Source organism: Rhipicephalus sanguineus, chromosome 8 (assembly GCF_013339695.2).
Source record: "Rhipicephalus sanguineus isolate Rsan-2018 chromosome 8, BIME_Rsan_1.4, whole genome shotgun sequence".
In the NCBI taxonomy this organism is placed as follows: Eukaryota; Metazoa; Arthropoda; class Arachnida; order Ixodida; family Ixodidae; genus Rhipicephalus; species Rhipicephalus sanguineus.
This window is the reverse complement of record NC_051183.1, coordinates 155,412,080-155,424,607: the sequence shown is the minus strand read 5'-3', so window position 1 is coordinate 155,424,607 and position 12,528 is coordinate 155,412,080. Positions and strand designations below refer to the sequence as shown.

General features: G+C 48.7%; 1 protein-coding gene across 1 annotated transcript in view; it reads right to left on the bottom strand.

Moving 5' to 3' along the window:
* The window catches only part of LOC119403609 (uncharacterized), a 58,092-nt gene that overhangs the window by 16,725 nt on the left and 28,839 nt on the right, over positions 1–12,528 (bottom strand). The window contains exon 2 of the mRNA XM_037670532.2: positions 2,179–2,476. Coding sequence (XP_037526460.2) covers positions 2,179–2,476 — 298 coding nt within the window. The remainder of the gene's footprint in view (positions 1–2,178; positions 2,477–12,528) is intronic.

Below are 12,528 nucleotides of genomic sequence, written 5' to 3'. Positions count from 1 at the left end.
CCAATTATAACGAGTTTCAAAGATCACGAACAACATTTCTCGCAGTTATGTCGAAAACAATTGCCTGTGACTTGGACTGTGGATCAAATCAGTTCAACCGCCTGCGTTACGTCACGCTTCCGTTACGACGCGCACTGGAAGTGGGCTGAAGTGGGCTGAGCCGCTGTGATCGGTGGCGATCTGCGGCTTTAAATGCTTGTAATAAATTACACAGTTTAGGTACAGCTCTTGAATCTATCTATAAATGATCGTTAGGGCTTGCTCTACCGGCCCAATGTGTTTGTACAATATCGTCAAAACCGTTTCAGGGTCACTTTAACATGCGGCGGGATGGCGACCTTAGCCCCAGTTCTCCGTTAAATCAGCGATGCTCTTATGTGTGTCACACCGCTTTCTCTCATTACGGTCCCACCATTGACTACTACAGCTACCACAAAGATTTGTCTAATCACTGATCATGGACGTTAGTCGTCGGGATAGAGATGTACCACCAAGTGTCAACTTGGGTACATCCACGTTAAACGGTGCTGTAGGTGCCGCATATATATATATATATATATATATATATATATATATATATATATATTATATATATATATATATATATATATATATATATATATATATATATATATATATATATATATATCGCAAGGTCTCGAATGTACAGTAAACGCTCAACTACTTCTGTAAAGACAAGTTTTACTTTCATGTTATATCGATTCCTATGACGAAGTGACTAACCATGTCTTTCTTTCTTTCTTTCTTTCTTTCTTTCTTTCTTTCTTTCTTTCTTTCTTTCTTTCTTTCTTTCTTTCTTTCTTTCTTTCTTTCTTTCTTTCTTTCTTTCTTTTCTTTCTTTCTTTCTTTCTTCTTTCTTTCTTTCTTTCTTTCTTTTTCCTTCTTTCTTTCTTTCTTTCTTACGCATTGCGCAATGCCCCCTCCTAACTGTTTCCTTCTACCATGCCGGGAATTGCTCTCTGCAGAGCGAGGACGCTACCAACACTCGTTTTTCTCGAGTGCTGTTCTGCATAGAGTCTATTCTTTCTCTCTCACAGTGCCAAAATATTAACAAAACCAGTACGAAGGAATTCTGCACACGCGTTCGTGCACGTCTTTTTGCATCGAACGCTCACGCTTCCCACACAATGACACGACTCCTTTTCTTGCTGTGCTACTAGTTCTACTGTTGTTTGTGTACTAGAGCTTTCTGCTGCCTGCGAATGTAAGAAAAGCAGATTTAATACGTGTCCACAGGAAACAAAGAGTAATAATAATATCTCTGGCATAATGGGCCAAAGCCACGATATGCTGGTGATGCACCCCGTTTTTGAGGGCTTCGAAATTTCGACTACCTGGTGTTCTTTAACGTGCACTGACACAGCACAGTACAAAGGCTAACAGCATTTCGCCTCCATCAAAATGTGCATGCCGTGAGCAAGATTCAACCCACGACTTGGGGGTAGCAGCCGAGCAACGTAACAACTTCACCACCGCGGCGGACAGGAACCAAGCTATAAATGTAGAAAGCCATTAGAAAGCCATTACTCGATTTCAATTAACTTTTAGTACCACGAATGAGATCAGTGAGGTAATCAAAATTTGGAAGTGGTCTCTTCTCAAAGCTTACCGAAGGAGTAAACTTAGATGTCCCGGTAAAGAAACTCGCAGATGTCCTTTGATAGCATGTTGAATCAGTACGTGACAGCAATAGCATTGTATTAGTTTGAATAATATTGCAAGATGAAACTTATGGGACTGACGTTTTTTTTTTCGGACAATCACTGCATTCATGAAGTTCGTACGCCAGCTACGGTATAGAAAAACTATTACACATAGTAGCGCAACCACTGCAAAATGTTTCATTTCATCATAGTGGAAGTAACTTGAACGACCCTAAAAGGGCACATAGGCGAACCGCAAATACCGCAAATCAAATAGGCGAACCGCATTCGGAAGAGTGTTTTCAGAAATACATTCGGCCATAAACAGATTCGACACATCATAAAAAAGGATTTAGGCATAAAGTGATCAGCACTAGCAATGTTTCTTCCAACTCTAAGAAAGTGATGTGCCACCTTACTCAGCGTATGGCCCGCGTGGGAGGCTATTTTTTACGTGGTTCCATATCTAACAGACACCAGAGTTCGTAAAGTTTCTTCGACCAGTGACACTCACAATCATTAGTGCATTCCACTCCTCCATTTGATACGCCTCGTTCCAAACTTCGATGGCGTCGGCTTTCACGATGGACAACACCAGACACTCTCCTCCGCCTTTCAGTAGCTTGAAAATGTTTCTGTAGGCCTTCGCGATGTCCGCCACGTAGTGAAAAGCCAGGAATGAGTAGACGCGGTCGAAGGCACCGTATCTTTCCGTGAGGCTCTCTGGGTCGTGGTGTTCAACATCCAGGGTGTCGTACACTATGCGGTCGTGGCTGAAGTTGTCCCTTGCGTAAGCTAACGCCTTGTGGCACCTATCAGAAGGAAAAAAAACAATATTTGTGCAGTACTCTTTTGCTTGGCGTGAACAGCATAAAACAGCTCGGGGAGAATGAGCGCTGCTCATGTGCACGTTTACCATCGCCCATGTGAAGCCACGAAATAACTACTTGCGTCTTTAATCTCACACATGTTATACATGTCTCTTGTGCTCAGCAAAGTATGAATTGATTCGAGAATAAATATAATATGATACCATCTAAGCGACCAAAACAAACAAAATCATGCTACAAAATTATGCTACGAACTCGTGCATAACTTCATTTCTGCCGAAGTTTTGTTCGCTGTCATTCGTTGCCCGTGGCATTACGCTAGGCCGTTACGCTCCGTTTCACCCACAGGCATATGGAATGGCTGAAAGGGCAAACCGTGACATCATGCAATTCATATCCATGTATCCAACATTTAAAGGCGGGTGTAAATGCTACCTAGAAGCGGCCGTGGCTCACCACAACAAAACGCACACAACGAGTTTTGGCAGCAGCCTATATTTTGCTGCTTACGGCGAAGTCCCAATATTGCCAGCCGATAAAGATCTCGGAATCGATGTCATACTGCAGCTGTTTTAACACCGCAAAACCAACCAGCAACAAAGCAGGTACAGAAAGGTAATGAAGCTCCAATTCGACAAGCGACACCAAGGACACAGGCCGGATATTGCACTGAACGATTTCGTGCTGCTGCGGAAGGGTCTACAGGGTAGCGACACAAGAATTCTCGGACCTTCTAAAGTCGTGAAAATATCAGTACAGCAAGGTGTGTTGAAGACCATAGGCTACCTCAATGACAGACAGCTAGAATTCGCAGCTACAGGCGACGACCTTCGATGTCACCCCAGGAGGGCTGAAGAAAAAAAAAACGCGGGGAGCGTACGGAAGACGACAGAAAAGAAGACACAAGAGTAGAGGTCCTGGTGGGAGAGGAAGAAGATGAACTGTAGTAAACAGTATTGGTGAGCGTACTGGCTTTCTGATTCCCGGTGTCGTTACAATAATTAGCATAAATTAGTACATAGGGGAAATATAATTAAGGAACCTATCTGATCGGGCTTGCTGCCGTCCCTCGCGGATCGCATCTCAACCACGTGCTTTTTTCTACGTGCTTCGACAGTGCGCGAAACACAAATTTATAGAAATACTTCTTCAGGGGCTTGGTGAAGCGGTGGTCTAGTTGTCCCTCTTCCGTGGTGTCTAAATTTGCGCCTTTCCTTTCAAGACACAAATTCTTCTTGCCGAATAAACCAGGGCACACGAACGCCGAAAACATCTATTGTCATATGCGAGAGGTAGTGGGATCGATACCCAGCACCTCCACTAGATGCCGCTTGGCTGGGACGAATGAAGGTGGCAACTAGACTGCTAAGAACGAAAGCCTTAATGACGTCTGAATGCTAACGACTTGGTACGTATATAGAGGTAAAAAACCAAAAGGAAAGGACGCAGGACGCCATGCTGCAGCTTGAACACCAAATCCTCGACAATAAATCCAGATCCACTCGCGCCATCCTCGGCCTGCATCTCAAGAAAGCTGTCGATAACGCAGCACATGGCGCACACATAGATAGAGTCTCAATATGGGAGAGCGTGCGTAACGCTATGTCAGAAACTTCCTGTCAAACAGAAAAATGAGAATCCCCATGGGGGATGTTAAATCAGGCGTCTACGAGATGGGCAGCAACGGAACGCCGCAGGGCTCCGAGATCGCGCCTATGCTTTTCAGTTTGATAACGGTAGGTGTACAGAAGGAACACGACGAAATCCCGGTAGCTCTTCCCTCCATCTATGTTGATGTCACCATCTGAATAGGCGACGATAGTGACGGCAACATAGAGCAGAACCCTCAAGAAGCTGTAGCCCCAGTGGATAGATACCCATAGGCGTGCGCACGGGGGAGGAGCGGCCGCCCCTCCTGGTCACCTAAGAGGGGGGGGGGCACTAAATCTGCTCTATACATTGACCCCCCTAGTCCCGTAAAAGGTGGAGGGGGAGAGCGCAAAACCTGCCTCGTACATTGATTTAATAGGAGAGGGGGCGCCGTAATGAACCTCCCCCCCCCCTGATGGGGAACCCTGCGCACACCTATGGAGATACCTATAAGCAATGGGCCTTCGATATTCGCAAGAATAATGGGAACTCCTTCTATATATAACGACGCTCAAAGGCAGGCAGCCCAAATCCTACATTTGTAGCCGCCAATGCGAAGAGATTAGAGTAAACACGGCAGATGGCAAGATCTTACCTGCCTCCAGCATATACAGACGGAATATCACTGAGCACAAGGGAACCAACTGTGACACCGTATGCAAGCTAGCAAAACAAAGTTGCTCACACAATGAGGCTAGTGCGCAAGGTTACAACACCGAGGCATTGAGCAGACCAGCGTCATACACTCAATACAAGTGTTTGTAATTAGCCACATTGCATACGTAGCGGTCTTCGACAATTTCGCGCAGCAGAAATTAACGGAACCGTGTTAAAACGTAGCTGCGCGCGTTTCAAAACGAACACTCTCCGGCATTATTTATATGCAACACAAATCCTATCTTAACCTTCTGAACCTACAAACAAAGGTGTGGAATGCCACTGATTCCAGGGGGTGCAGCAGCACCTGGATGTTATACATGTGGAAATAGCAGATGAACGCGCGCGTCTTGCAAAATGCCCTTCCCTGTTTTTCTTCCATTTCTTCTTCAATAGTGCTGTCGGTCCAGGAGATCTACTTTCCGGCCAAATCACAGAACCTTCTACAAAAAGCTCGAGTGGCACGTGCGTATGGCGCCCGTACTGAGCAGTCTTATAATAAGGCGAGTCTTCGCCTTTGTTTGGCACATCCTACGCCTCAAGCCGCTTTTCGTATAGGCATCAAACTTGTGTCGATGGTTCCTAGTGTTGTCATTTGCGCATCTTTGCAACACAATTAGCACGTGGATAGCGCCAACTCTTTCCACGCACGCCTCTCATAGCGAACATGTATAAGTCCAGCGACTGTACCTGTCAACTCCACTCTTGAGAAAGGCCGATCTCTGGCCGAAAGGGGGGGGGGGGGGGCGACCGTGCCCCCCCCCTGGAAATTTTTTCCCATGAGATACAGAGCACAAAATGACACTCGACCCCACTTATCTGCCCACACCCAATGTCGTATCAAGGAGATGCCCCCCCCCCCCTCCGGAAAAAATTTCTGCCTACGCCACTGGTCTCCGGTTGAAACGTCGATAAATGCAAATATATTTCTTTGTACGCGCGCCTGTGCTACCTATTGCCAGAGTCCTTCAATACTTTTTCTGGTCACGAAATTCGCCGTCGCGCTAAGAGGAAGCTTGATATGGCGCGGAAACTGTCGCGCCGCGGCGCCACCGTCGCTTAGAGGCCACCCTTCTCCGGGTTGATTCGGCAGAGACAGCAGACCCGGCCGGTGCGAGTTGAAATTTTACGCGTGTGGTCTGTAGCTGTGATTGCTTTTTAGATAAGGACCAAGTTCAGGTATTGTACAGTCGAAGCGGCAAGTTCGCGTGACGATGCCGTTTAGATGCTGTGTACCGACGTGCCGTTTCGGCTACAAGGGCACTACAGAAAAGGTATCGCTATTTTGCATGCCAAGTGTTCATGGATAGTTCGAGAACTGGAAGTTAGCCATAACGTGGCAAGAAACGGACAACTTCAGCATCGATTCGAAGCATGTGCGTGCGTGTGCGAGGCACTTTGCTTCATCGGAGGTCATCCATGTGGACGATTTCACGATAAACGGTGACGCCGTATCGCTGCCGATAGACAAGCCGCGCCTCAACCCTAACGCCATTTCTCGTGTGTTCCAAGGCCTGCCAGCCTACTTTACGAACCTGAAGTCGCGACCACGGACAGTTTTAACGCCACTGTAACCATTGAAACGACCTCGAGAGCCATAGTGTGCAAGGGCGGTTTCCAGCTGTGATAAACGGCCCGTTAGCTAGTCATTGTAACAAAAAAAAGCGAGCTGCGAGATTTCTGTGTCAATACTCCTTCAAGATATCTTTTGAGCTCTCCACTACATCAGTGCGGAGCGAAGGCAAAAATTATCTGTCATTTCTCATAAGCGTTTGCACGGCTTCATTTCCTTCAGGGAAAGATCACGATTACAATCCCATTAAGCGTCCTGGTTCGCCAAGGAATTACGGCACTGTATGCAAACGTGCGTCAATCCTCGTCACCCTGATTCTGAGAGATAGAGATTAAAAATCTCAATGTGGAGCCAGGGAAAGATTTTTTTTTATTATTGACATAATGTAAGAGGAGATGTTGGCGCACAAATAATGTGCCGGCTACTCCTTATCCCTTGAGCATAGAACATAGAAATAACATACAAACTGCAGTACATATAAAATGAGCACACAATCACACATATCAAACAACACCATTGTCCGAAAGGCAATTAACAAATTATTCGATGCGGCTTTCATCGGAAATATTGACAACAAAAAACGCGTTAGAAACTTAGTCGCACAATGGGACTGATACGTACGAGAACTAGCAATGCTTTCGACGCCTGAAAACGTCAGCAGTTGTCATCAAGCAAGCATTTCACTGATGGCTACGATCTGCCGATGTATCTGTTTCAAACAGATTACCAACAAATGCAAGCTCATGACCTGGAACATTTTCTGTTACGTAAAATTAGTCTCTTACCACTGCTGGAACGACACGCGTGCAAACTAAAGTTCGGGAAATAACAGTGCGCGATGCTGAGCTCAGGTTTTAATGCGTTTATTGGTAACGCCACTGATGTCTCATTCTCTGTACAGCGCATCACAGTCTCATCAGTTTCTTCCTTTTTCTTTTTTTTTTGAGGCCTGCTGCGCCAACTAAAGACAAATTTCGCAGTAACAAAACGTCTATGTTGGCACACTTAGCCCCAGCTAAACTTGAGATTGTTTACTTTTTGTATGCGCCTCGTCTTCGGTAAGAAAACATTCTCAGATGCTCCAAGTTTAGTTCGTCGATTTACTACGACAAATTAGAACGCAAATATTGTCTAAAAAGAGCGATGCTTTCAGCCGCGACGTACCAGTGAAGAAAAAAATGTTGCAGTGGCTTAGCTCGGCTATACCACGATAGCGTAGCGTTAGCAAAGGTTCAGCTGATTGTTCTTAGCTTTCCTAATTGTCTAGAATTATCTTGATTGTCATCCAATGACACACCAATGGTATACATATTATGTGGCAAATGTATATTTTGCCGCGCAACTGCTTCGGGATACGATGAGTTAAGCTTCTCCGCTCTTCTGCGCCGTTGAACAGCATTTGCGCTCTCCTTCTCCATGGTTAAACCACACTGGCAAACGCCAGTCAGAGGCGCTATCAAGCGGCTCCAGCGCAGTGCCAGACGGCGACTGCACAGCGAAGGCGAATAGCTGCGCGCGCGCCGGCGCCAGTGCGTCTACCTCGGCTACGACGTCACTCTTCTGGAAAGCACAGACCGGCGGCAGCGAGTCGCGCGCGGCAGCGGCGAAGTGCGCGGGAGGTGCCTAGAGTACCTCGATGCGCGCGCCCCCGCGGAGCACGCGGGCATCAAGGCACCCTAGAGGTGCCGGCTCCCATGCGCCAGCTGTGTGATATCACTGATCCTCGTGCATGCGCAGCACGGCTCTTGAGGAGCCACGCGAAACTGGCTCGGCTAGACCAGCGTAGCTAACGCTACAAAAATAGAAGCGTCGCCTACAACGACGCTCCGCTTGGTGACCTTTCTTGTACTGTGGCGCCCCAGCGGCAGCCGCTAGCTCTATATTAAACTGAGGCGGCAGTTTCGTGACCGAAAACGCTATTGAGGGATTATATTACTTATTAATCATTGAATAAAGGAACGTAAACTACTATATATATATATATAGTGTGAGCGCTGACTATATAGTTCATCTTCATCTGTACAGACACCATTGTAATCATCATCTTCGTTTGTCACGCGGGCTGCGCCGCTTTGGACATTGAAATATAAGCTTTCGATTACTGAACTGGGCGTCGTCGCCTTCGCGGTGAAGACGTCGAGGAGTGGCTCAATAATTATGACAGAACCAGTGTTTGTAATTATTGGGACGAGGCCCAGAAACTACGCTACGTTCCTTTTTACCTCAGGGAAGTGGCTAAAACCTGGTTCTACAACCATGAAAGTGACTTTCCTGATTGGGCAGCCTTCACGGCACAACTCCGTCAGATATTTGGTACATCTGCAGGACGCTCTGAGGTAGCGAAGCAGAAGCTCGCAACCCGCATCCAAGGGCCCGACGAATCATATACGTCGTATATTGAAGACGTTCTGGCTCTCTGTCGCCGTGTCCAAAGTGACATGACGGAGGCCGATCGCATCCGCCACATACTAAAAGGCGTGAACTCTGTGGCCTTCAATGCTCTCGTCATTCAGAGCCCAAATACAGTTCAGGACGTAATCACCACATGCCAACGCCTGGAGGTGCTCTATTCCATGCGCCTTCCACACGCCTCCTCTGACGCTCGTTTTGCTGGTGAACATGAATTACGAGCCCTGATCCGCACCATTGTCAGAGAGGAACTTCACGGCCTTGTTCTGGGCAACACAGCCACTTCGCCTGTCCGCTCTCCTCCTCCCAACCTGCGTGAAATTATCAAGGACGAACTGGCATCGATGACAAGCGTCGCACGTGCCCCGTCTCCTGTACCCTTTCGCCTGCCTTCGTACGCAGAAGTTGCATCACGGGCCCCTGCACCAATCTCATCTGCGCCTGCGGACGTTGGATGCGACCATTTGGCGTCGATGGCAGCACAGGCACCAGTGCAACCACACTACTCTACCTGGCGTCCTTCGCGCCCCGTCTGTTTCTACTGTGGCATACGCGGCCATATATCCCGTTTCTGCCGCCGCCGTCAGCAGGATGAACGACGTGGCTATTCTGCTTATGAAAGGAACTTTGCCCCAAGATCTGATGCCTACGCTCCAGCACCGTATCCATCCTCCTCATGTCGGTCGCCCTCACCTCCACTGTCCCAAGCCATGCCTCGTCCTTCTCGTTCACCTCGCCGCCGTTCTCCGTCACCGTTTCGGCGTACGACATCACCCTTGCGTCCTGCTCCGATCTCTCTGGACAGCCACTCGGAAAACTAGAAGCTGCAATTTTTGGAGGGGAAACTGCTCGTTGTCGAAACGTCACAACTCCTCCGTCTCGCCCAGCAAATTTACTGCCTGTTTGTGTGGAAGGTGTTTGTGTTGATGCCCTCGTAGACACTGGAGCCGCAATTTCAGTCATTAACCGCGAATTGTGTTTTCGTCTACGGAAAGTGCAAACTCCTTATGTTGGTCCCTTGTTATGCGGCGCTAATGACAATCCGATTTGCCCGACCGGACAGTGTACTGCGCGCGTTCTCATTGACGGAGTCCGCCATCATGTACAGCTGGCTGTGCTTTCTTCATGCGCTCATCAGATAATCTTAGGCTGGGACTTCCTATCGGCTTCGTCGGCTGTCATTTCGTGCGGTCAACCTCTCATTCGTATTACGGACACTGAGCTTTCTTCTGCTGCCGATTTTTCACCGCCCAACCTTGTCACAGCTGCGGATTTTCTCCTGCCTTCAGGGCAAGAACGTGTACTTACGATCAGGTCACCAGACGTTATAGATGGCGACGCGGTGGTTGCACCTTGCCAGCGCTGTATTTCTCGAGGCATCGCCATCGCATCTTGTCTAGTGCGGTTCACACGTGGTTATGCAAGCATCACCGCCTACAACACGACGCCAGAAGCCCTACTGCTGCCAGAGGGGACTACTGTTGCCAGCATTACCGAAGACGCACCGGTATGTGTCGTTACTGTTTCAACTGACTCGTCATTTCCACAGAGTACGCCCGCGGAAGGTTCATCGCGTGCTCTAAAGGCCACTTTGAGTACAGATCTCAATCCGACCCAGACTGATGCCTTGCTGACCATATTAATGAAACACAACGCTTGCTTTGACGTTTGTTCCGATGGCCTGGGTCAAACAACAGTGGCCGCTCATCGCATCGACACAGACGGATCTCGTGTCATTCGTCGCCGCCCTTACCGTGTATCAGCTTCTGAACGCAAAGTTATAGAAGAACAAGTCAACGATATGCTCGCACGCAACATTATCAGGCCTTCGGCAAGCCCGTGGTCTGCTCCTGTTGTGCTCGTTAAAAAAAGGATGGCTCGGTGCGATTTTGCGTTGATCATAGAGCGCTGAACAATATTACTCGTAAGGACGTCTATCCTATGCCTCGGATCGACGACGCTCTTGATACTTTACAAGGTGCCGAGTACTTTTCGAGCCTCGACTTGCGCTCTGGTTATTGGCAGATCCCGATGCACGAGTCCGATAAAGAAAAGACTGCATTTGCCACACCTGATGGACTCTTTGAATTCAATGTAATGCCTTTTGGCCTCTGCAATGCCCCAGCCACATTCGAACGAATGATAGATAGGGTACTGCGTGGATTAAAATGGAAGACCTGCCTTTGCTGCCTGGACGACATCGTCATCTTTTCGTCCAGCTTCTCACAGCACCTGGAACGGCTAGACGAAGTTCTGACCTGTCTATCTAAGGCCGGTCTCCAGCTAAACACTAAGAAGTGTCGGTTTGCCAGCCGCAGCATCAAAGTATTAGGTCACGTTGTCAGCAGACATGGCACTGAGCCCGATCCCCACAAGGTTGCTGCAGTACTGCACTTTCCTACACCAACCACACCTAAAGACCTTCGCAGCTTCTTCGGCTTAGCGTCGTACTTCCGCCGCTTTGTGCGTGATTTCGCCACTATTGCAGCTCCTTTGCACAAGCTTTTGACCGCGAGCGCAACTTTTGTCTGGTCGGATGAATGCGCAGCCGCTTTTCACACTCTCAAGCGATGCGTCACATCGCGGCCAGTGCTTCGGCATTTCGACCCAGCAGCGTCTACTGTCCTACACACTGACGCAAGTGGACATGGCATCGGTGCCGTCCTGCTGCAGCGGAACCACGCTTCCGAAGAACAAGTCGTGGCCTACGCGAGCCGCACTCTTTCTCCTGCTGAGCGAAATTACAGCATCACCGAACAAGAATGCCTCGCCGTCGTGTCGTCCGTACAAAAGTTTAGCCCTTATTTATACGGCCGGCATTTCACAATCGTCACTGACCATCATGCTCTGTGTTGGTTATCGTCTCTCAAGAATTTGTCGGGACGCCTTGGCCGTTGGGTACTGCGTTTGCAAGAGTATGACTACAGTGTCACATATAGGTCGGGTCGGCAACACCAAGATGCTGACGCTTTGTCGCGGTGCCCGCTCTCGCCAAGCGCCCAAGTGTCGCCTTCACTCTGTTCATCACCGACCAGCCAAGTGACCAAGCAGACGGCCGGTAGTCCGAAAGAGTCCGTTGCCTCAGTGGACATTCTTTCATCCACAGATCTCACCTCGCTCCAACATGCAGATACATACTGCCGCACAATCATCGATCGGCTTACTGGCTTATCCCGTGCCCACAACAGCCGCTTAAGACGACAGCTTGAACGTTTTAAACTTCGAGATGGAACGTTATGTAGGCACATTTACCACCCTCTCGGTAACCAATGGGTTCCAGTCGTCCCTCGTTCACTTCGTCTCCAGGTTTTACAAGCCCTGCACGACGACCTGACAGCTGGCCACTTGGGTTTTCACAAGACTTACGAGCGCATCAAAACTCGGTGCTTTTGGCCTGGCCTCTCGACAAGTGTGGCGAAGTACGTCGGTTCCTGCGCGTCATGCCAACACCGAAAACGTACCACATCTCTTCCCGCAGGCCCTTTACAACCTCTGCCGTGCCCGTCCGCTCCCTTTGACTTCGTGGGCATCGACTTATACGGACCCCTCCCGCTTACGACAGCCGGTCACCGCTGGATTGTTACTGCCGTGGACCACCTAACTCGCTACGCGGAGACGGCAGCTCTTCCCTCTGGTGCTACGTCGGAAGTAGCCGATTTGGTCCTGCGCGTCATTATTTTGCGCCACGGTGCCCCTCGTGTTCTCCTTAGTGACCGTGGCAAGACATTTCTTTCTCATGTTCTTG